The 27,284-nt window shown below is 34.4% G+C and overlaps 1 protein-coding gene across 2 annotated transcripts in view; it reads left to right on the top strand.

Annotated features, from left to right (window-relative positions):
- The window catches only part of LOC149788471 (calcium-dependent secretion activator 1-like), a 237,371-nt gene that overhangs the window by 198,786 nt on the left and 11,301 nt on the right, over positions 1-27,284 (top strand). For both annotated transcript variants that reach the window (XM_089974454.1, XM_089974453.1), the window contains 8 exons: positions 751-906; positions 3,808-3,919; positions 6,617-6,652; positions 11,227-11,301; positions 21,450-21,533; positions 24,140-24,247; positions 25,209-25,313; positions 25,917-26,003. In XM_089974454.1, coding sequence (XP_089830580.1) covers positions 751-906; positions 3,808-3,919; positions 6,617-6,652; positions 11,227-11,301; positions 21,450-21,533; positions 24,140-24,247; positions 25,209-25,313; positions 25,917-26,003 — 763 coding nt within the window. The remainder of the gene's footprint in view (positions 1-750; positions 907-3,807; positions 3,920-6,616; positions 6,653-11,226; positions 11,302-21,449; positions 21,534-24,139; positions 24,248-25,208; positions 25,314-25,916; positions 26,004-27,284) is intronic.

Genomic DNA, 27,284 nt, shown 5'->3' with positions numbered 1-27,284 from the left:
GGTCAACTCATTTCAATTGACCAATTGAACACTTATAAAAATTATTATGTTGGTAACATATGTAAATTATCTAACTGTAGCCAGCATTTTTCCCACTAATTCACAGGCATAATTAATGATAGCAAGAGAGCAAATGAAAGAGTACCCTGTGTATGAAAAACATAGTTTTGCAGATAAGTTCATTATTGTAAATTAGCGTTCTTAGGTTTCCTCAAGGATGAGAAGAAATTTCACTTTTACTTGCAATGTAATCACAGCATCAGTATTTTGCTAATGCAACAATGTTTTCAGAGATACAGGTGATATGTCTTGAAACCTCTTGGAATAATGTTTTCAACACTCTTTCTGGGTTGGTAATCTTGAAAATAAGGGTAACTTTTACAGAAAGAGAATATCTCGATTAGAATAAGAATTTCATGAACATGTTATTATCGTGGCTGACAATAATGTCACTGCCAAGGTGGATAAAGTTAAGGGATTTATGTTAATGTCTTACAGCATATAATTGATATGTATATTGCTTGGATTTGTTGATAGAGGCACCAGACACGCACTTTTGTCATTTGTACAGCTTTTACAGCTTGGTCATTCCACACTATTTTTGAGGGGAATAAGCATGATAAATAATGACTATACACTTGAACGTGAACCACCATTTCCACTTACTCACCCTGTTTGATTGTCCCACTCACACCACTTGACTGATATTGCAAATAAAACATAAATAAAAATAATTAATAACCTCTTCAGAAATGGCTGTGCATCATCAGAAGACATGCTGTGGAAGCTGGATGCACTTCAGGCTTTTATCCGAGATCTTCACTGGCCGGAGGAAGTGTTTGCTGAACATCTGGACCACAGGCTCAAACTTATGGCTGCTGACATGATTGAAGCTGCTGCTAAAAGGTTTGATCATGAAGACAAGTTTTCCAAGTAAAAACAAACTGCTTTTATATGGTCACGAGATGAAACATTAAAGTTAAATGTTTGAAAATGAAGTTAAAAGTCAATGCAATATTTGGATAGTAAGTGAACACATAGAAAAGATTATTTTTTAGATGCTTTGTTTTAATTGGATAGTAAGTGAATGCATAGAAAATAATGTACTTTGGTTGCATTTTTTTAATTGGATAGTAAGTGAATACATAGAAAATAATGTACTTTGGTTGTTTTTTTTTAATTGGATAGTAAGTGAATACTTAGAAAATAATGTATGTTGGTTGCTTTGTTTTAATGGCACATTGAACAATTTAGCTATATTATACCAAGGAAATTAGAGCTAAATGCCTTTCACAAGGACGTGGAGAAGCATCTGACCCTGGTTAGACTGGTTAGATACTGAGCCTGCCATATATGGATGGCTGTACCATATAAAATACTGTGGCTCAGTCCAAAATGGAAAATAAGTTTATATGGACAATAAGCATATATGGAATAGGTGGAAAATTAGTATATATGGAAAATAAGCATATATGGAAAATAAGTATTGAAAACCAGTATTGATGGAAAAAAATTATACATGGAAAATAAGCATCTGTGGAAAATAAGCAACCATTGAAAATAAGCAACTGTGGAAAATAGGTATATATGGAAAATAAGTAAATGTGAAAAATAAATATATGTGGAAAATAAGTATATGTGGAAAATAAGTTTATATGGAAAATAAGTATCTATGGAAAGTAAGCATATATGGAAAGTAATTATCTATTGAAAATAAGTTCTGTGGAAAATAAGTTTATATGGAAATTGAGTATATATGGAAAATAAGCATACAGGATATGTGGAAAATTAGTATATATGGGAAATGAATATAATGGAAAATAAGTATATATGGAAAAGAAGTATCTATAGTATCTATGGAAAATGTGTACATTTGGAAAATAAGTTTATCTGAAAAATAAGTATCAATGGAAAATAAGTTATTTGTGGGGAAAAAGTACACTTGAGTCCTCTATTGTATACACAAAAATAAGGGGGGCCCCGAGTGGCCGAGTGGTCTAAAGCGCTCTCCGTTACGGATCACTGCCATCTCACCTCTGTCTGCGTGGGTTCGAGTCCAAGGCTCGGCTAGCATGGGTACATGGGAAAGCCTGCCAGTAGCTTCTCGTGGGTCGGTGGTTCTTCCCTGGGTTTTTCAGGGTTCTTCCTCCACCATTAATACTGGCCGCCATGTATAGCCTATCGTGTGCTGAAAAATGGCGTTAAACACTACAACAACAACAACAACAAAAATAAGGTTATACCCGACTATTAAAAAAAAAAAAAACTTAAAATTGGAGACTGAGATAAAATCAGTTTCTCTGATGATTATTTGTCCAAATTATGCATTTAGTGCAACTATTTATATATTTACATTACCAGGTATTGTTGTTACATCCTTTTGTATCTCTTTTCCTTTTCTGACCAATTTTGCAAATAAGTGTATATGCTTGTTCTCCATATTTTACAGTGTAGTACATTTGATCAGATAGTTTTGGACCAACTGGACAATGGTTCATACACCAGGAACAAATAGTAGCTAGTATATAACAAAACCTACAGTGAACATCATAAACACTGATCTCTTGGCATGTTACACAAGTGCACCTCAAGTTCAATGCTTTTCAGGTGTATGTGTATTATATGAGTACAGACTTGGGTAGATTTTGGCAAAGCATGTGGACCACAAGTGCATGGCTGCTGCTTCAACATTTCATTCTAAACAGAGTAATCTCAAGTCTAATTGTTCCAGGACTGTATGAAATGCATAATTTTACAGTGAACCCAAGCTCCAAAAGCAAAGGGTTTTCTTTAGTCTATCAATTATACTTGTCTCTAGCTTGGAAATCTCTTATTTAATCAGCATCTTTGCATAAATTATACAGTTCTTTAACATATGCTGTTTTATTATTCAAAGGTAAATCTCTGTCTTCTTATAATTTAAAATGTTCCTGATGTTTGAAAGAACTTAACATGTGCCAAAAATCCATGCCAGTTTGGGTGGGGTGGGGTATTCCTCCTATGTAGAGTCTGCCTTGACTAGAGTGGATATCCATCTAGTGTCCATTTGCACTGGGACACATTCGTGTGAAGTGTCTGCCCTTCACCCAGTGAGACGGAAATTTTTTATATGAACTTGGTTCAGGAACTTTATGAACTGCCTAAGAAATTATTAGACTTGATGGTCTTATATAGTTTATGTAACAAATTTTGACCCTATATATTTTAAGGATTTTATTATTTTAAGGTAATTTATCCTTTATTTTATATACATGTAAAAAAAAATCATTTTTACTTTTAGATCTTTTTTTCTGTTGTACTACATCTTTACATTTTTTTGGAAGGGTTTTTCTCTTAAACTTTTTGGGCATTTATTTTTACAAGTTTGAATGTTTATTTTGAAACATCAGCATATAGCCATTATTGTACTGATGTACCATTAACTGTACTCACAGACACACACACACACACACACACACACACACACACATATATATATATATATATATATATATATATATATATATATATATATATATATATATATATATATATTTGTATGCTGCTACCGTATCTATTGAGGGGGCATATAATGTAACCAGTGGCCATCCATCTGTCACATCCTCAGTGAATTTTGTTTCAACTTGACATTTAATGGACTTGTAGAATAAAACCAAATTTGTTACTAGGTTTTACATTAAAAAAAGCCTTGGTCAAGTTCATTTTCCACTGTTCGACTTAGCACTTTATTCCTCATTTATATTGTATATAGTTAGAGGTATCCATGTTGCTTGGACACATTTCTAATGTATTATTTTTTTAAAACAGAACTCTGAAGGCATTTGAAACCTATTTGAAGAAGGGTGGCAAAAGTCCAGACTACTTTATACCCTTAGAAATTGGTGTGATGATGAATGTCATAATTGACTGCAAAAATAAGGTACTCCTTTTTGTATACTGTCCATTACAGGAATTTTAAATACAATTATGGCCAATATACATTCTCATTTATAAGACATTGTCAGCAGAATAGACACATTTGTATGAGCTATTACATTTGCATCTCAAGTCTTTATATTTAATCTTGGTAAATAAAACAAGAAAAGAAATATATGATGTAGAAGCAGTACAAATATTTATCTTTTCTTTGAGCATAAATATATGCTTGTTCATAATTGTTGTTCTCACTGAAGCACAACTGTACTTGCACTCATGAAAACTGATGATAATTGCCTAGTTACGTGAAGTTATTTTAAATAGCAATAATAGGGACTTGTACAAGTGTTATTATAGATAGCAATAATAGGGACTTGTACAAGTGTTCTTATAGATGGCAGTAATAGGGACTTGTACAAGTGTTATTATAGATGGCAGTAATAGGACTTCCATTTATGTAAAACAGTTCATATAGTACTAAAAAGCATCAAACATTAATACAATTTTTATTTTAAATTTTAATGTCTTTTGGCATTATGGAATATGAATTGCAAAATTGACAATAAGGTAACACCTGTCCTGCATGTAAATTGTAATGTTAGCTACAGAAATGTTGCCAGGCAACAGGATTGCAGGTTTTTTCACAGTGAAAACCAATAGTCACACAACTTCTCAAAACCAATAGGGGAAAGGTTACACAGATTATTTGTGGTTCAGGCAATTTGTTGTACCCAATGCTCACAGTATGGTTTCTTTTGCTTCTTTGTAAAGACAATAAAAATAATGGTTTGTCTAATTAAGTCTTATTAAACCATTTGCCAGTGATCTCAAGTAAGCCATAAAAAGGTATATTTAGTGTTTGAATACACATATCTTTATGATTGAGATCTGCTGCAGGGTTTTGCAGAAACTATTCAGGGATTCTGATTTTTCTCATAGAGGGGTATAAAAAACTGATCCACTGATCAGCCATAATAGAACTGTAATGAGTGTAACAAGCAGCGAGTTTTATGAATGTCAAAACAGAAGATAACCCATTAGGATGCATATTCATTATAATAATACTGAAACTGATCAGCTTCCTTTTGGCATTGTCCACCCTGATTTCTCCTTCCTGGAGCTAGGTGTGGAGAGCCATCCCCATCTGTAAAATTTCCTTGCAGCATCTCTTTAGCTATGATAAAATTTATTTACAGTGAAAAGCAAAGCCTAAGACACCTACATAAATAATAAATGGACTAACTCAGTAAAACAAACCGGTGTAACAGGTGCACCAAAGTTACGGTCACTGGTTGCACATGGCAGGTCATCACTCAACATAGTGCATTTATATAATAAAATTAATCTATGCATTATGATTGTGGTCATAAATGACAGATGTGTGCTGATAGCAGCTGTTACTCTGATCAGCTGTTTCTGTAGTACAGTCCATCATATTATGTACATTTGTCATCCTGTAGTACAGTATGGCATATTATGTGCCCTTGTCATCTTCTAGTACGGCCCAGCATGTTATTTGCTTTCTTCATCCTGTGGTACAAATCCAGCTTTTAAGTGCCTTTATCATCCTATAGAACAACCCAGTACGTTATGTAACTTTATCCATCCTATAGTACAAATCCAGCATGATGTGTGCCTTTTATTATTATGTATATTTAATTTGTATTGTGTGGTTGCCTTATTGTGAATTTGTGCAAGGACATTTTGGATTATAACATTGTGATACCTCAAGACTGTTGGCACATTAGCACAGTCAAGACTACTGGCATATCAGCACATTCAGTGTCAGAATTAATTTGGAACACTGCTGAATTCTTTCAGAATGTTCTATACTTTGGACTTGTGATAGAACTTTTAGGACTATATGGGATTTAATTTACAATACTGTAACGTTTAAAAAAAAATTCACTTTCTATTCTTGGGAAGTCAATTAATTGTTGAGTTTTACTCAAATTGTTGGTTTTCAGTCTTTTCTGTTACTTATTTTATGACCATACAGTCATAACAGTCATCTTATTTAACAGTCCAGCATATTTTATGTGTCTTTGACTTCTTATAGTACAAGCTAGCATATTATTTGCCTTTGTATTATCATAAAGTACATATCCAGCATGTTTTGTGTGCCTTTGTCATCATATAGTAAAGTCGATCACATTATGTGCCTTTTCCATCTGATGGTACTTTAGTAGAATCCAGCATGTTATGTGATCTTTTGTCATCCAGTACTGCTAGTCCAGCATGTTATATACCTTTGTGATTTTATAGTAGAATTCAGCATGTTATATGCCATTGTCATCTTAATGTACAAGTCGAGCATGTTACATATATTTAGCATGTTACATATATTTAGCATGTTACATATATTTAGCATGTTACCTATATTTAGCATCATATAGTACAAGTCCAGCATGGTACATGCTTTTGTCTTCTTACGGTACAGTCCTTTACAAGAACTGTCAGTCTGAGCTTCATGTCATCATTGGTAAAATTTGTATATTTTTATTCTGTCATTTTATAGTACAGTCCAGCATGTTATATACCTGTAACAGCCTCAAGTCACTCCTTTACATGAAATAATAGCCTGAGCCTCATCTCATCATCTTGCAACATGTACACACATGAAATGATTAAGGATACTAGTTTAATAACTTTTTGTTTTGTTGCTGATGTATTCTAAAATGTTATGTTGTTTGTCTTTCAGGCTGTGCATTTGTGTGCTCTTGATATTGGTGATACAGTGAGTAGTTTTTATCTGTCTCTTCCTTTGTGTATATTATGTCTGTTTTGTGTCTGTGATCATTTTTTTCCATTTTCCTCACATGCTTGTCATAGGCACACATTAAGAAAACGTTCTGCACATGAAGTAAAGTCTTTACAGATCAACTGCTGTTTAGCACTATTTAAAATTACTGCTAGTGTACTGTATGGATCATCACTAGTTATTAAAACCTAGTTGTTGACTGCTAGTGTACTGTATGGATCATCACTAGTTATTAAAACCTAGTTGTTGACTTCTAGTGTACTGTATGGATCATCACTAGTTATTAAAACCTAGTTGTTGACTGCTAGTATACTGTATGGATCATCACTAGTTATTAAAACCTAGTTGTTGACTGCTAGTGTACTGTATGGGTCATCACTAGTTGAGAGATGTTTACAGATCAGATTTTTCTTTCACTTTTCTTTATAATGATTCCTAGAACAACTTGTGATTTGCAAATAAGAGTGACAGACAAACAGATGTAGATCTTATTTGTAAGCAATAAAATGAAGTAAATGTCTTTGATGGGTAATGTATTGTCAAACTGATGTGCAAATAGAGGATACGAATATGAGACAGTTTGTTGTACTTTAGAATTGGAAAATAATTTCTTGTTTTCGCTTTTTTTTTCCCTGCATAAATGCCATCAGTGCTGTTAATTCAAACTCGGTTAATAAAAGTATAGAAGTATTGCTTAAAGGTCAAATAAGGAGGGATGACCTTCCTTACCTGCAAATCCCATATTCATTGTTATTATGAATGTGTACTGCATTGTTCACCTTCCATACCTGCAAATCCCATATTCATTGTTATTATGAATGTGTAATGCATTGTTCACCTTCCATACCTGCAAATCCCATATTCATTGTTATTATGAATGTGTCCTGCATTGTTCACCTTCCATACCTGCAAATCCCATATTCATTGTTATTATGAATGTGTAATGCATTGTTCACCTTCCATACCTGCAAATCCCATATTCATTGTTATTATGAATGTGTACTGCATTGTTCACCTTCCATACCTGCAAATCCCATATTCATTGTTATTATGAATGTGTAATGCATTGTTCACCTTCCATACCTGCAAATCCCATATTCATTGTTATTATGAATGTGTCCTGCATTGTTCACCTTCCATACCTGCAAATCCCATATTCATTGTTATTATGAATGTGTAATGCATTGTTCACCTTCCTTACCTACAAACCCCATATTCATTGTTATTATGAATGTGTCCTGCATTGTTCACCTTCCTTACCTGCAAATCCCATATTCATTGTTATTATGAATGTGTACTGCATTGTTCACCTTCCATACCTGCAAATCCCATATTCATTGTTATTATGAATGTGTACTGCATTGTTCACCTTCCTTACCTACAAATCCCATATTCATTGTTATTATGAATGTGTAATGCATTGTTCACCTTCCATACCTGCAAATCCCATATTCATTGTTATTATGAATGTGTACTGCATTGTTCACCTTCCTTACCTACAAATCCCATATTCATTGTTATTATGAATGTGTCCTGCATTGTTCACCTTCCATACCTGCAAATCCCATATTCATTGTTATTATGAATGTGTACTGCATTGTTCACCTTCCTTACCTACAAACCCCATATTCATTGTTATTATGAATGTGTAATGCATTGTTCACCTTCCTTACCTACAAAGCCCATATTCATTGTTATTATGAATGTGTAATGCATTGTTCGCCTTCCTTACCTACAAAGCCCATATTCATTGTTATTATGAATGTGTAATGCATTGTTCACCTTCCTTACCAACAAACCCCATATTCATTGTTATTATGAATGTGTACTGCATTGTTCACCTTCCTTACCAACAAACCCCATATTCATTGTTATTATGAATGTGTAATGCATTGTTCACCTTCCTTACCTGCAAATCCCATATTCATTGTTATTATGAATGTGTCCTGCATTGTTCACCTTCCATACCTGCAAATCCCATATTCATTGTTATTATGTTTGTGTACTGCATTGTTCACCTTCCTTACCTACAAACCCCATATTCATTGTTATTATGAATGTGTACTGCATTGTTCACCTTCCTTACCTACAAATCCTATATTCATTGTTATTATGAATGTGTAATGCATTGTTCACCCTCCTTACCTACAAACCCCATATTCATTGTTATTATGAATGTGTAATGCATTGTTCACCTTCCTTACCTACAAATCCCATATTCATTGTTATTATGAATGTGTAATGCATTGTTCACCTTCCTTACCAACAAACCCCATATTCATTGTTATTATGAATGTATACTGCATTGTTCACCTTCCTTACCTACAAAACCCATATTCATTGTTATTATGAATGTGTACTGTATTGTTCACCTTCCATACCTACAAATCCCATATTCATTGTTATTATGAATGTGTCCTGCATTGTTCACCTTCCATACCTGCAAATCCCATATTCATTGTTATTATGAATGTGTAATGCATTGTTCACCTTCCTTACCTACAAACCCCATATTCATTGTTATTATGAATGTGTACTGCATTGTTCACCTTCCTTACCTACAAAACCCATATTCATTGTTATTATGTTTGTGTATTACATTGTTCACCTTCCATACATACAAACCCCATATTCATTGTTATTATGAAACAACAAGTGCTAGATCTACAGTAAATACGGTCAGCAACAGATCAAGAGAAAAAGACAAATGATGACACTTTTACAAAGAATCATGAAAATATTGTACATTAAATGCAGAAGTGCAATCCTGGCATATTTTCTTGCTTTTATATTACATAAGCTATATGGATGAAGTAAATAAATCGGGTTCCTGTTTACAAACTAACCCTATTGTGCTTGTGCTCCCTTTTTATGGGAGGGCCAACATTATTAACGAACCCAAGGTCAGGTGATATGTAGTTCACACACCACAAAAAGGTAATTCTATCTCTTTCTAGTTTGGATTAGGTTTTTCTTTCCATGTCATGACACAGCAAATGGGGTCTGCCCTGCTCATTCTACCAACAGTTTCATACAGTATGGATTATCATATATTTCCATGTCATGACACAGCAGATAGGATCTGTCCTGTATGTTCTACCTACATTTCCACACGGTATAGATCCTCATTTATTTACATGTTGTGGCACAGCAGATGGGGTCTGTCCTGTATGTTCTAAATACAGTTTCACACAGTATGGATCCTCATCTATTGCCATGTCATGACACAGCAGATGAGATCTGTTCTGTATGTTGTACCTACAGTTTCACACAGTATGGATCCTCATCTATTGCCATGTCATGACACAGCAGATGAGATCTGTCCTGCCTATTCTACTTACAGTGTCACACAGTATGGATCCTCATCTATTTCCATGTCATGGCACAGCAGATGGAGTCTTTCTTGCTCATTCTACCTACAGTTACACACAGTATGGATCCTCATCTATTGGCATGGCATGACACGGCAGATGGAGTCTGTTCTACTCATCCTGGCTACAGTTTCACACAGTATGGATCTTCGTCTATTGCCATGTCATTACACAGCAGACAGGATTTGTACTGTTCATTATGTCTATAATTTCACACAGCATTTATCCTCATCTATTTCCATGTCATGATGCAGCAGATAGGGACTGTCCTGCTCATTCTACCTACAATTTCACACAGTATGGATCCTCATCTATTTCCATGTCATGACACAGCAGATAGGATATGTCCTGTATGTTCTACCTACAGCGTCACACAGTATGGATCCTCATCTATTTCCATGTCATGGCACAGCAGATGGAGTCTTTTCTGCTCATTCCACCTACAGTTACACACAGTATGGATCCTCATCTTTTGGCATGGCATGACACAGCAGATAGAGTCTGTCCTACTCATTCTGCCTACAGTTTCACACAGTATGGATCCTCATCTATTGGCATGGCATGACACAGCAGATGGAGTCTGCCCTACTCATTCTGCCTACAGTTTCACACAGTATGGATCCTCATCTTTTGGCATGCCATGACACAGCAGATGGGGTCTGTCCTGCTCATTCTACCTACAGTATCACGCAGTATGGATCCTCATCTATTTCCATGTCATGACACAGCAGATAGGGTATGTCCTGCCTATTCTACTTACAGTTTCACACAGTATGGATCCTCATCTATTGGCATTTCATGACACAGCGGATGGGGTATGTCCATCCCATTCTACCTACAGTTTAACATAGTATGGATCCTCATTAACACAGCAGATAGGGTCTGTACTGTTCATATGCCTACAATTTCACACAACATGGATCCTCATCTGTTGGTATGCCACAACACAGCAGATGGGGTCTGTACTGTTGATTCCTACTATTTCTAACAAAAACAACACATGTCCTGACCTACTGGCATGTTATGGAACAGAAAATAGGGTCATTGTTGTACATTCATCATACATGGGTAAATACTTTAGTCTCTTAGTCCAGCTGTAGGGTTTACTATATTTTTGTATATAGGGTATATTGATGATTAGATTAATAAGTTCAAACACCAGTCTTGTCTCTTCTTCAGCATCAGTATCATACTACAATTGATGAATTCCTGGAAAGAGTACAAGTCCAGATGGTCAAGTGTCTCATTGAGAAGGTCTGTATTTTGTGTTTCCCCTGAAAGTGTGAAACGGTTGAGGTTTTCTTGAATAAATCAAGCAGATGAAAAGAAGTTAAAGTTTTCTAATGGGCATGTTCTGAACTGTAGATTATTTGTATAGTAGTCATCACATGTGAGAAAATTCTTCTCCCAAATAACCATTTCTGAAACATCCATAAATTATAGCTGCATAGATTAAGGTGTGTAATTTAGCTTTATACGAGTTTTCAATGTGGTTGTTTGAAATTCAACTAGAATATTAGTTTGAGATTGTGTCAGTCCTGGCAACACATAGGTTGCTACTGTCATGCCTTAAGCAGTTTCAGCTTAGTTTGATTTGAGAGGTATAGATACAGCTACTAATGAAGTGGTTATTCTATAGAAAGGATTTAAGTCTGCCTGGGTGCATTGGGGAAATTACACTTTTTCTTAGGAGCCACACCACTGAGAAAAAAAAGATCAGATCCATCCCAGCCTATAAAAAGAATATTAAATAAGTAAAAATGTGTTCCTCTCCTCTTCCAGGAACATTTAAACAGACAACGTAATACAGAAGAAATACATTGTAAAGGATTGTAAGTTTTTCATTCAGGCTTAGAGTACATTTTAAAAACTGTAAGCATTTATGAAGTTATTACAAATTGTTTTCATTGTATTTATGAAGTGCAGTGACAAGGTTTGGAGCTTCCTGTAAACATATTATAGAAAAACATTTACATTGCTGAGTATAATCTGTAAAACACAACATCAGTGGAACAGGCAAAATTACTCAGTTTATCAGTAAAACACAACATCAGTGAAACAGGCAAAATTACTCAGTTTATCAGTGAAACACAACATCAGTGGAACAGGCAAAATTACTCAGTTCATCTGTGAAAGAAAACATCAGTGGAACAGGCAACATTGATAGTTTATGGATGTTTAAATTCTCGTTTGTAAAATATGGAATCAAAATGTTTGGTATTCAAATCTTTAATTTTTAAAATGTCACATGGTGGGATGTAAGATTTATTTTTAAAATGATGTCATATGGAGGGAAGTAAGTTTTTTTAATATATTTTTGGCATGTGTGCTAGTTCTGTGGAGCAATTACCTCAGGAGCTTTATTCATGCTTTGTCTGAAGAGGGTGAGGAAGGAACAAAAAGAGTATGCTAGTGCATTGTCAGTTTAGGATCTAATATAGCTCTCTCTTGTTATAATTTCCTTCACTATAACACGATTCTGATTATAGGTAAGTAATGCCATGAATTCCATGCCCAAAATTGTGAATTTATAAAACTCGAAATTTTGTTTAAATACACTTTTTAACACTCATCTCTAAAATCTTCATATCAGAACCATTATACTTGATTTGGACATTGCCAGAATATGCTTTTACAGTCTGCCACTGTTGTATTCAGTCATTGTCAGATATTGTATCCCAGCCTGAAAGTCAATATATCCAGTGAGCGACTGTTATAATTGATCTGTGTTACCTACTACAATGGCCTACAGTAACTATGTCTTGGGTACTTGTCACACAAAACTAGCAACTACAATGACCTACAGTAACTTTGTCTTTGGTACTTGTCACACAAAACTGTCAACCACAGTGGCCTACAGTAACTTTGTCTTGGGTACTTGTCATGCAAAACTAGCAATTACAATGGTCTACAGTAACTTTGTCTTGGGTACTTGTCATGCAAAACTAGCAATTACAATGGCCTACAGTAACTTTGTCTTGGATACTTGTCATGCAAAACTAGCAGCTTTAGTGATTCACAACAGCCCAGAGTGCTTTTTATCCAGTCACCTGAAAAAGTTTGAGTCACTTTTAGATGCGCATTTATAGCTACAGATAAAATTCATTAAAACAACATGCCACTTTGTTACAAAGTCAGCTAGATCTAAGAGTACGTTCGGTATTACCTATATCTACAATTGAATTAAGACAAAACACTATTCACTGAAATAATTTAGATAAGTGTATTGGGATGTTGATCTTTCAGTGGAGACATCCAGGGAAAGATAAAACTTAAGATAAGTTGGATGTCTTAAAATGACGGTGAAATGCAAAGTCTGGTTGCTAAGGACTAAGTTGTACTAAGGCAACATTTGAAATCACTTGTAATGTTCAGTACTGGATCAATCTTGATGAGACTGCCCCATTGTTGAATGTAAGACTGATATGGGACTGATGTGGCTCAAAAGCCAGGACATTGGGTCTTTATATATGGATCATGCAGCTGAAAACATCATTGTAGACTTTGCAAGAAAACGAGAACAATCGGGTCTCGAGCAACATAAAATCATGAAATACTTAAAGTAGGGAATACATATTGTTATAATTCTTTGATCTTAAACAAAGTAACAGAACAAGTGAAAATCAACAAGTTTTGTAAAATTTTACAATTTATTTTCCATAGAATGCAAAGTGAGAAAATAACAGTAACTTATAGTATTGCTAAATAAATCCCAAATAATCCTATAATTTCTCACACAAGTCTGAATTATTAAAGTGTTGTTGTACCTGTGGTAGACTGTCATAATGATGTGCCAACAGTCTTGTTGAATCACAATAATACAATTCAAGAATATGTCCTTATTTGAATTTCATTATAAAATCATAGTCTCTATTTCGATGAATGTCATTTTTTAGCACTATTTATTTCCAGAGAAGAATATCTTGAATTAAATTATTTGAATCAATAAATTCAGAGCTAAAATGAAATATTGGACACGACAATAATACAACTGATTTTGATCAGATATTACAGCACAAATGAATAATTTTCCATTAAACAAGATCTTATACTTCTCTACTGACCTAGGTCATAATTAGCATTTTCGAAACAAAAAACTATCACCTCATGGAAAATTATAATATAAAATGTAGTAAACAACAGGTATTCCCAGCATTTCATGTGGAATTTCCAATGTTCTCGACTCAGATTGAGATAAACATGTTTACTACAAAATCTAAAGCAATGATTCAGGTCATGTTGAAAATTAACTTGATTTTGGACATGGTCAAGTCCAAAATGCTGTTATCCATAGCATATCATGAAGAAAAAATAAACTACCAAAAACATTGTAAATTAAATATATATAACATTGCAAATTAAATATACATAACAGTATCATATAAATAAACATGGCTATTTTGTTGTACAAGTCATAGAACAGGAGAGCTAATGGGATGGTCTGTCATCTGTTTATTATCATCTGTCTTTCATCCATCTGTTTGCACAAGTTTATTGTTGCTACTCCTAATTAAACACTTGGAGAATTACCTTGAAATTTTATACACCTATTCATCACTGCAGAAAGTCATATTGACATGGGGCTTTCACCAGAAGAATTTTTATGCTGTCTAGTTGTTGCTACTACTCCTGAATGAATGGCCATATCAGCATGGGGTTCTCACAAAAAGACTTCTTGTGATGTCTAGTGTTATGTATATTTAATTTGCATGGTTTGTTAGGGTTTTTTAATTTTTTATTTCATTTTGTTGTAATGTTTCATTGTATGTTGCACTTCACCTTGTCCAAAATCGGGTTTATTTTCTACTTGATCTGAATTATTGATTTATTTAATTTTATTCTGTAACCAACTGTGTGTGTGTGATTTTGATTTTTAATGTAGCTTTAAAAAAATATTCAGTCATATTGCTACGATGTCTGCAGTGTGGCAGTTTATAGTGATGTCTAGCACTGGATCATCATGCCGCATACATGTAGCATGATGTCCCACCCAGTCACATTATTCTGACACCAGGATTTAATCAACTAATACATAGCTAAAATATTCTCTATGTGTATGAGTTTAATATCAGAATCATCATTAACACTGGTCAACAGTGGAATCATTACTGACTTGAAAAGGCCCTAATCTGTAGTATTTTGGTGTGCCGAACACGAATATAACCGTGAAAAATTTGTATTGGCTCTCGTTTTGAAGATATTCATATACCTCATTTTCTATGTTTCACTGTGTAAATTTCTCCAGTAGGACTGCAGCAACATCCGGAATAATGATGTAACATTGCATAATACCATCATGCTCACATCATCCACAGTTGATTGCATCATTTTCTGATGCAATGCAATACTAATGCCATGCGGCTGCTGAAGTAAGTTGACGTCAGCAGTGTACTATACATGTGTAGGCCTATTATACTAATGCCAGGCGGCTGCTGAAGCTGACGTAAGCAGTGTACTATATAAAGCCCAATCAGATAGGTTCAGCATTTAAAATATTTTAGACGTTGTGCGAGACAGTTCAAGCTACTGTTACATAAAACTTATTATTTTATCCATTTACGTACAATAAAGAACAGTAATGCCTCGAAAGTGTGTTAATACCGCGGACAATTTTTGCTATATTTGTGGGGAAGTGACATTTGCCAACCAGAAGAAAAGTATCAATTCTCAAGTGAAGAAGGCATATCATCTTTACTTCGGATGCAAGGTTGGTGACCAAGACAAGCCTTGGGCTCCGCATATATGCTGTGCTACATGTACAACACAGCTTTCACAGTGGTTGAATTGCAAAAGGTCATCAATGCCGTTTGCAGTCCCAATGGTGTGGAGAGAGCCAAGCAACCACCTAAATGACTGTTACTTCTGCTTGGTTCCTCCTCTTTCCGGCGGAATAACGAAGCGAAAGAAGTCGAGAATAGTCTACCCAAACATTCCGTCTGCATTGAGACCAGTTCCACATGGTGAGGGACTTCCTATTCCAGAACCTCCAGCAGAATATTCTCTTGATTCATCTGACGAAGACAAAGGTGAGTCGACCTGTTCTTCTCCTGGTCCATCAGCATGCAGTGATCCAGATTTTCACTGTGGTGCATCATCAACCCCACACAGAATAACACAGGAAGAACTAAATGACCTGATTCGTGATTTGGACTTATCAAAGAACAAGGCAGAATTGCTAGGATCAAGACTCCAACAATGGAATCTTCTTGAAGAAGATGTCACAATTACTGCATATCGAAAGCGCCACCAGCAATTGGAGCCTTTCTTCAGAAAGGAAAGTAATCTGATATTCTGTTCCGATATTGAGGGCCTCATGAATGCTTTAAAAATCACTCATGACCCACAAGAATGGAGACTATTTGTGGACTCTTCGAAACTGAGTCTCAAGGCTGTGCTTTTGCACAATGGAAACATTCTTCCATCTATTCCAGTAGCGTATGCTGTCCACATGAAAGAGACATACGATAACTTAAGGCAGCTACTGAATTCCATTGAGTATAACAAGTACAGCTGGCACCTCTGTGGTGATTTGAAGGTAGTTCTCCTTTTAATGGGACTGCAGCAAGGATATACAAAATACATGTGTTTCTTATGCGAGTGGGATAGCCGAGCAAGGGAAATGCACTACATGAGGAAGGAATGGACTCACAGGCAGAATGTAGCCATTGGAGAGAAGAATATCCAACACCCAGCTCTGGTTGAGGCTCAGAAAATCTTGCTACCACCCCTTCACATCAAACTAGGTTTGATGAAGAACTTCGTGAAAGCCATTGACCGGACTTTGCCAGCATTCCGATACCTGCATGAAAAATTCCCTCGACTCAGCGAAGCAAAGATTAAAGAGGGAGTTTTTGTGGGTCCTCAGATTCGAGAGCTTTTCAAAGATGACCGGTTCAACAACTTGCTGGAAGGTGACGCGAAACAAGCATGGAATGCTTTTCGCCTAGTTTCTACAAACTTCCTCGGAAATGTTAGGGCAGAAAACTATAAGGAACTAGTAGAAGACATGTTGATGAAGTATAAGAAACTTGGCTGCAATATGTCTCTAAAGATTCACTTCCTTCATTCCCATTTGGATTTCTTTCCTAGCAACTGTGGTATTGTTAGTGATGAACACGGCGAACGTTTTCATCAAGATATCGCAACAATGGAACAAAGATACCAGGGAAAATGGTCCACTACAATGCTGGCTGACTACTGCTGGACACTCCTCAGAGATGCTCCCGAACAGCTGTACAAGAGACAGGCGAAGAAATCTAAGATGTAGTCAATGACTTGATTTTTTATAGGTAGGCTATTACAGTTGACCTTTTACTATTGGAATGCATTTTGTTATGTAAACATTAATTTCTTGCAGATTACAAAAAAACTAGAGCCAAATTTGCAATTTGACTGTCATATTCGTGTTCAGCACATAAAAATTCATAAGAATTGACTAATTTTATTTCAGTAACATGACTTTTGTAAAAATTTGTTGTCCAGTGTAATAGAAGTAAATATGTTTATTATGGTCTGGGTCTTGGTTATTCGGATTCCCCAACAATTTACCTGGTGCAACTGACATTGTCCATGTTATGTATTTTAATTTTAATAACAGGCTTTCTAATAATAACTAGCATTTTATTTTGTAAACATTAAGAATTTTCTAGAAGGTTATTTTCCAGAATATAATTTTTTTTTAATAGAAAATGCTAATTGTGACCTGAGGTCAAGTTGAGGACTATATAATCTTGTAACTGGAAAGGTCATTCATTCGTCCTTAACTCATTCGGCCCCAATCCCGCCTGTAGGTGTGATGAGGCTGTACCCTATTTCCGAACTCTGCAGCATCATGGTCATTTAAGATGCACCAAAGTGGGTGGTATTACAAAAAAGCGGACAGATATAGCTCTACATTGATACCAAAAATCTGTAAGTTCTATTTGCACTACAAAAAACACAGGGAAAAACCTAATTTTTTGGACCCATTTTTTGTACACCCAAAATTCGCTCATGGTCAGGATGCGATTTTATGTCTGGATTTTAGACCTTTTGGCCTCAGATCTAAGGCAGACCGGTCGGAACTGCACACAGACAGGCGAACCATTGCAGAAACTAGGATAAGGTGGGCATTTGGAATAAAGAGTGGTCTCCATACCAAAATGATGGGTCCATTAAGCAACAACAACAAAAAAAAAAAATCCAATTTTTACCCATCTGCTCATGCACAAGCAAAATAACCAATGGAAAATGATGTTTCTAATATAACTAGGCATTAGTCTCATGGTAAATCTGTTGAAAGGCGATGTATTTCGATGTATTCAGAAATAGCCCCCAAAATGTCTTTTCTGCTCGCATTTCAGGCGGAAATGACAAAAACCTCTGGGGCTGAATGAGTTAAGATCTGTGAGAATCAATATATTATTGTTGTATCAGTGTTCATTTGGGCTGGAATTTATTTCTTCAAATTATTTAATTCAGTGCTTATTTTCTCTGGAAATACAGAGTGATCATAAATAATTATATTCTTGGACAGAGACATTCAATGGGATTTATAGTGAATTCAAACCTGGAATTTACTGTGTTTCAACAAAAGACTGTTGGCACATCAGCATTATTCAGGTCATCAGAGAAACATCAACACTCCAGCATTGGATTTAATTTGGATTTATACTAAAATTTATTCAGAACCTAAAATTATTTGGACGTTTGTAATTCTAGGATTATTTTGAGATTTAATTCACAATACAATAAGGGCTTTTCCAGTAAAACATACCTGGGACCCAGGGAAGGCACTTTTAATGTGGGTTACTCACTCATAGTTAGAATTTTCTTATCATTTTAATATGAACTTAGTTAAATCAAATTACCCCGGCATATATTTTCAAAAAACCGTCTTCCTTGGGTACCAAGTATGTTTAATGGAACAGCCCTAATTTTCTTTTTATATATTTTCACTTTGTATTCTACGAAAATTAATTGTTGAATTTTTACAAAGCATGTTGCTTTTCACTCTTTTCTTTTACTTATTTCAAGAGCATAGACTCGTAACACTAGTCTTGTGATCTATAAGTTGGTCCTGTGAGTGAACAATGCTCGTTATCTCTGCTAGGCATAGTCCAGAAGAGAGCTTATGGAATAGTCTGTTGTCTGTCTATCATCTGTTCATTTTCTGTGTCCATTGTCCATCCATCTCTTAGCACATGTTTGTTACCACTACTTCCAAACTATATGGAGGATTGCCATGAAATTTTACACATGCATTAATCCCAAGGGGATGTCGTATTGAAGTGGGGTTTTCACCAGAAGACTTCACGATGTATCTGGAAAATATTGTTGTCACTACACCTCCTGGATGGGTGGTTGTATCAAAATGGTGTTTTATAAGCAACTTATTAAGATGTCTAGTTGATCCTACTGGTGCCTTTCTGACATTCAGTTTACCTGCAACAATGGTAATCTTGAGAATCTTGTAATCAGTTTCTCCTGACTAAATGGTCACATCAGCATGGGGTTTTCACTTATGATATCAAGTTGTTTATAATGAAAATGGTGCTGATCCATCTTCATTTTGAAAATCTTGTTATGGTTAGGTCCCCAAGATGGCTGACATTATACTTACACCAAAATACTTTTTATGAAGTCTAATTAGTACTACATAAAATGGTATCAAATATGGTAACCATGGCATCTGTCCTGAACATCCCGCTGTTATTCTGTCAAAACGGAAAGTCGTATCAACATGGATTGTCACCCAAAAGGCTTCTTATAATAACTTTTATGGTGCCAAGCTAACATTATTCATGCGGACCTCCCAGCGGATGAAAAGAAATAATTAAAGATGTTAAATGATTATGGTTGGATTTGCTTAAGTCCATAAAAAAGAGTCAGTCTGGCTTTGGTGTTTAAAGTTTGTTATGACATCCAAGATTCATTATCTCCCAGTGATAAAATGCCAAAATGTAAGCAACTGAAATATACCATGAAAATCAGTGATTGAGGGAGACTGGAATTACAGTGTTTGGAATCAAGTTCAAAGAATATCAATATGCTTTCTGCCCTTCATGTTAAGCTGATTTTAAAATCTGCTCTTGTGGCAAGAATGACAGCAGAAATCTCATATCATGGAAAGCTTATTAAATGAGAATGAATATGCCGTCTCTGAAATCCATGTTAAACTTTGTGGAATCTCCATGAAATGAGGTTAAAGATATGTATGCCAAGGCACTTTTGGCCACCTTATAACCAAAAATAATCTCCCTTATATGGTACCACATCATTTTACAGATCTTGTGTAAATAATGTTCCATGATTTAGAAAATTGCACAAAGTTCTCATAATTGCTCATGAAGACTACTCACAAAGTGTTCCATTCTTTGCTTCTACATTGGGATAAGAAAGACAAAGACATGTGATACCGAAAAATATGCCATTCTCACTGAAAATCCTCCCTCCTGACAAAATGTAGCAAATCTCCATATTTATCCTAAATTGATTTCTCTGTTCTGTTACACATCTGAATAAGTACACCACAGAAGCTAATTATAAAATCTTGTTATTGCTGAAAAAGATCAAAATGGTTTCATCCTTTGGCAGTTAACAAGAAGAAATGGTCTTATATTGAATTCATGTAAACAAAATTCTGCCAGTCGAGTGTCATTTCTTCAAGGTACTCTTGTTTCTTTGGATTGGTACTTTTTTGTGAACAAATGGAACACTTTACATCATTGGATTACAAAAAGGTTACATACACACATGTAAGTTTGTTATTTTTTTAATTTTGTGTTTTAGAACTGCTAAAAGCTTACTGTAAATGATGTTATGTCATTCATAAGTGATTGGCATATGTAATTGGTGCTTTGAACTGAACATGGCACATGGGATTTTTAATTTGCAAAAATAGTATTACTCATTACATTTTTTTTTTACGAATAGATCTTTATTTATTTAATCGCAAAATTTGTTCCAAAGTGGTTAATTCATGAGTCTGAGCTCCTAGTCACTTTAAATGCTGAAAGTGCAGTGGATCAGAAAAGATGATTAGCAAGTATATTTAAGAAAGATGGGTGTTGTTACATTAATGATTAAAATTTGTAATGATCTGATCTGTCAAATGCATGACAATATGGGTTGACAGAAAACAACATGAAGCTTACTGTTGTGTCTTTATTTTTAAACATTATTATTGGCCAAAATGAATTGTACCTCATGATAAAAATATCCAATTTATAGAAACTAATATTATTACTGCATGTTGGACTGGCGTTCTGTTTAATCTCGTTCCAAACCACACACACAAGCATTCACATAATCTATAATTCTAACTTAAGCATGCATGGTTCAGTTCGGCATGTATGGACCCAAGTACTGTATTATAATCGGGAAGATCTGTATAATGCTGATACATATTGTTTTTGTTTCAGCTCTTGTTAGTCTTGGAATCAGTTCTAAGCAAGCTGTCTCGTTATGATGAAGGAACATTCTTTTCTTCCATCTTATCACTTACAGTAAGTTCATTGACTTTTCCTTGCTTTGCCCTTAATTCAAGCTTTAGATGTACATTCATCTAATTATTGTAATTATGTCTTTGTCACTGTATGGTGTTTTTAATGAACTTTCTTCTAATTATTGTAATTATGTCTTTGTCACTGTATGGTGTTCTTAATGAACTTTCTTCTAATTATTGTAATTATGTCTTTGTCACTGTATGGTGTTCTTAATGAACTTTCTTCTAATTATTGTAATTATGTTTTTGTCACTGTATGGTGTTCTTAATGAACTTCTAATTATTGTAATTATGTCTTTGTCACTGTATGGTGTTTTTAATGAACTTTCTTCTAATTATTGTAACTATGTCTTTGTCACTGTATGGTGTTTTTAATGAACTTCTAATTATTGTAATTACGTCTTTGTCACTGTATGGTGTTTTTAATGAGCTTTCTTCTAATTATTGTAACTATGTCTTTGTCACTGTATGGTGTTTTTAATGAACTTTTTAATGAACTTCTAATTATTGTAATTATGTCTTTGTCACTGTATGGTGTTTTTAATGAACTTTCTTCTAATTATTGTAACTATGTCTTTGTCACTGTATGGTATTTTTAATGAACTTCTAATTATTGTAATTATGTCTTTGTCACTGTATGGTGTTTTTAATGAATTTTCTTCTAATTATTGTAACTATGTCTTTGTCACTGTATTGTGTTTTTAATGAACTTCTAATTATTGTAATTATGTCTTTGTCACTGTATGCAGATATATTGTGAATTATTTTTTTATGTACATGATACAAAGTAGCATTATTTCATATTTTTAGATGCATTTTATGCCCTGATCAGAGCAAGGTCCATCCACTAGAGCTCATGCAATGGCCAATCCTCTGGCATCTGTTAACACAAGTTTATTATTGCTGCTCCTAAAATTACTTGCAGTATTGCCACTAAATATTACAGACATTCATCCCCAGGTCTAGTTTATTTTTGTACTACTCCTAATATTACTGGCAGTATTGCCATTAAATATTACATTCATTCCAGTGTCTAGTTTATTATATGCACTCCTAAAATTACCTGCAGTATTGCCGCTAAATATTACAGGCATCCATCCCAAGGTCTAGTTGGTCTTAAACGAAATAGAGCCCCTGGGGCATGCATTATGGTTGCCAGGGCAAAGTGTTATTTTGAAAATCATTTCATTGCTGTATTAAACTGATAGTTAAATTAACATTGGGTTTAACTAAAGGGCTTCTTTCAATATCTGGTTTATCTGTAATGAAAATGGTAATGATTAGGTATAGTGTATCGTGTCAATTTTGACAATCTTATTATTCCTGTTGAATGGTTGTTTATATTAACATGGAGTTCTCGCAGAAAGACTTCTTGTGATGTTTGTTGGTTCTAAGTGAATATGATGCCGACCTGACATTCAGTATGACCACCTTGATAGCCATCTTGAAAATTGTATCACTATGCCAGGAAGGATAGGTCACATGAAATTAGAGTTTTCAGCAAAATAACAATTAAAATTGCATTTTGGTCCTAGATGAAAATTGTGCAGATTTTGCAGCCAATATAGCTACCTTGGCAACCGTTTAAAATCTTGCTAAAACTGTTCCTTCAAAATGGATAGTTGTATCAACTTAGTGTTTCCATCTGAACACTTCTTATGGTGTCTGGTTGTTACTATATTAAAAGCATGTAAGTCCAACATTGCCCACCATATCAGTCAACTTGAAAATAGTGTTATCACTATTCCTTCACAGGAACCGCTTCAGTGACCCAAATGGTTACAGCATCTGCTTTGGATGTGGGAGGTCACAGGTTTGAACCCCAGCGGAGTCATACTAAAGACTTACAAAAATGATGCTAGCAGATGCCTCATTTTGCACTAAGCATTAATAAGTTAGTGCTAGAACTGGTTTGTCTGCTTTTTGGATATTATGACTGGGTAGGGCATGATACTACATGTCTGCAGCATGATGCCCCAGTGCTAGACACTACTATAAACTGCCACAATGCAGACATCGTAGCGATATGACTCAGATTGTTAAAGCTTTGTTAAAAATACAAAATCACACACCCGTCACAAACTATTCCTTCTGAATAGATGGTCATATTAACATTGGTTTCCACCAAAAGACTTCTTGTCATGTTTAATTGCTAAATGAAAATGGCACCAATTATAAATTCAATATGGACACTAGCAGTGTTTTTCAACAAACAGTAGTTAAGAAGAAGAAACTATCTTATCATGGATTGATAGAAATTCTTTGGCCAGAAGAGCATTCGGTTTTTTTTAGCAATACTTGTTGAGGGTAATTTGGATCTAGTAATCAAAACCAATAAGCTAGTTAACTGCAACAAATAATTGAAGGCAACACACAGTGTTGACATACAGTTTAAGTTTGTTGTATGTCATGTTGATGTACAACATTAGTTGAAATTTATTGTAATTCATGTTAATGTAAACAAAGTATATATGCAGACTTTAAAACAATAATAACCAAGTAAAATCTTTTTACAGCTTCAGAGAGAAAACAATTCAATCTGATCTTTAAATCATTAATTGTAATATTAGTTGAGAGCAAAAGCTTAACCATTATCAAACATTTCAGAAACCAGTAGATGAGTTAGGGAAAGCCTATGTGAACTTCATGAGAGGGAATCTGGAAATCCTGAGACAGAAAATTATTGATGAACTTTTCGTACTGTCCATTTTTGAGGTAAGAAGTTCAGTCAAGATCATTGATAAACTTTTCTTACTGTCCATTTTTGAGGTAAGAAGTTCAGTCAAGATTAACTTCGTTTGATGTCCATTTTTGAGGTAAGAAGTTAAATCAAGATCATTGCTTAATTTTTCTTACTGTCCATTTTTGAGGTAAGTAGTTCAATCAAGACCATTAACTTTTCTTGCCATCAATTTTTGAGGTAAGAAGTTCAATCAAGATCATTGGTTAACTTTTCTTACTGTCCATTTTTGAGGTAAGTAGTTCAATCAAGACCATTAACTTTTCTTGCCGTCAATTTTTGAGGTAAGAAGTTCAATCAAGATCATTGATTATCTTTTCTTGCTGTCCATTTTTGAGGTAAGAAGTTCAATCAAACAATGCCACATATACTTTGTTCATAATGATGATCTGCCAATAATTTTGCATCCACATCCTTTGTCAGTTGATAAAGATTACTTTGTGAAATGTCAGTCACAACATTTTAATTGATAAAATAGGAGAAAGTATTAACCAAGGTTCAGAAGTAGTTTGTTAATATAGCATGTAGTTAGGTAAATAACCCACCACACTTTAGATTTAGAGGCCATTAAAATAACCTTGGTCATACTTGCTCTGTGTCATTTAAGCATATATTGTTGACCAGAGTAAGGCATATTGGGTTATCTTTTAAAAGTGCAAGTGCAAAAACTTGCAGTTTTTGAGCTCTTATGCTTGTGATATTTATTGTAATATTGATATTAAAATTTCTTATATAATTACACAATTACAGCATTTTTATCTTTGAAGATATATCATTAATTAGATGTTCTAGATATATTCCATATTTTTATAACATAGGTTTCTTAAATTTGTGAAAGTTGACAAGAAAATAAGAAATGATTACTTGCACTGTTTACATGTAAACAGTTGAAGGTGTACACTAAGTAAGCTAAATGTTTGTTTAAAATTATTTCAGCAATGGTACACAGGTCAGGTCAAGATGATATGTGATTGGCTGACAGACAGGCTAGACCTCTCCCTCCATCCATACCAGCTGACATGCATTTTGGCTATTAACAAGGTAATAAACTATCACAATGAATCCGAGGTTGAATTTATGAAGGTTGTACAGAATGGTGCAAATATTTAGGCTGTTACAAAGAAACGAATCAGGCAAATTGATTTTCAATAACATTTTGATGCTTTTTTTATCTGTACGTCCTTAAAAAGTATTTTATTCAACTATAACATTTTATTTAAGCAGAATTAATTTGCACCATGTTAATATATCAGAACATACAAATGTTTTTGAGAGGTTTCAAAGTAAATTAACTAGTCACAATGTGTACCCAATTCTAAAATGTTTTATATTGAATCAGTGGTAATGATGTGTGCCTCAACAGTTCAAATTAATATCTTTATATAAGTATTATTGTAACTGCATGGTTTTGGTCATATTACTACTGCATTCATCCATTACCAATGTTTATCAAGATGTAAAAAAGGAGATCTGGATCTGCAGTCACATAGATATGCTGGCATGTTAGGGTTAGCACTGTTCATTTGATATCATGTATGAACAAAGGGAAAGTATCAAGTATCATACAATATGCTTAACTTTATGTGATGCATGTTACATGGCTGTAACAAGATGACAGTTGAATTTGTTGTGACTCCTTTTCAGAAATGTTACTCAGACTTTGAACTACAAGGAGTGCCAGAAAATGTATTGAACACTAAAACCTACCAGACCATCTGTAGCAGATTACAGGTAAGTGGCTTTTTATATGTTTACAAGTTACATTTTAACACAGAAATGTTAAATTGTGATTAACTTTTAATGTGACTTGTAAATTGTTAAATCTGTATAATATAAAAATGCCAAGAACCAATCTAGGAATTATGCTATACCAGATAGTTGTGGGGATATTGAAAATACTTAAATATCTGCTATCTATCAATCTGTCAGCCCTTTATATTGCCTCTCTGTGCTTATATACCCACATTGCTTTTTTATTCAACCAATTTTCCTGCTGAAAGCTTCATCCCAATAAGGCCTTGAGACGTTGACAGCAAACAGTTTGGAAAGTATTTCTGTGAGCTATGGCAATTTATTTAGTTAATATCATCATCCAGCTTGATTGATTGACTTAATATCGTCATCCAGATTGATTGATTGACTTAATGTCATCATCCAGCTTGATTGATTGACTTAATATCATCATCCAGCTTGGTTGATTGACTTAATATCGTCATTCAGCTTGATTGATTGACTTAATAACGTCATTCAGCTTGATTGATTGACTTAATATCGTCATTCAGCTTGATTGGCTGACTTAATAACGTCATTCAGCTTGCTTGATTAATATCATCATCCAGCTTAAATGATTGACTTAATATCATCATCCAGCTTGGTTGATTGACTTAATATCATCATCCAGCTTGATTGATTGACTTAATAACATCGTTCAGCTTGTTTGATTAATATCATCATCCAGTTTAAATGATTGACTTAATATCATTATCCAGTTTGATTGATTGACTTAATATCATCATCAAGCTTGATTGATTGACTTAATATCATCATCCAGCTTGATTGATTGACTTAATATCATCATCCAGCTTGATTGATTGACTTAATATCATCATCCAGCTTGATTGATTGACTTAATAACATCGTTCAGCTTGTTTGATTAATATCATCATCCAGCTTAAATGATTGACTTAATATCATCATCCAGCTTAAATGATTGACTTAATATCATCATCCAGCTTGATTGATTGACTTAATATCATCATCCAGCTTGATTGATTGACTTAATATCATCATCCAGTTTGATTGATTGACTTAATATCATCATCTAGCTTGGTTGATTGACTTAATATCATCATCCAGCTTGATTGATTGACTTAATAACATCGTTCAGCTTGTTTGATTAATATCATCATCCAGCTTAAATGATTGACTTAATATCATCATCCAGTTTGATTGATTGACTTAATATCATCATCCAGCTTGATTGACTGACTTAATATTGTCATCCAGCTTGAT

Source organism: Sinohyriopsis cumingii, chromosome 11 (genome assembly GCF_028554795.1).
Source record: "Sinohyriopsis cumingii isolate HCF-2022 chromosome 11, ASM2855479v2, whole genome shotgun sequence".
Taxonomy (NCBI): Eukaryota; Metazoa; Mollusca; class Bivalvia; order Unionida; family Unionidae; genus Sinohyriopsis; species Sinohyriopsis cumingii.
The sequence above is the reverse complement of the archived record's forward strand: the minus strand, read 5'-3'. Positions and strand labels throughout refer to the sequence as shown.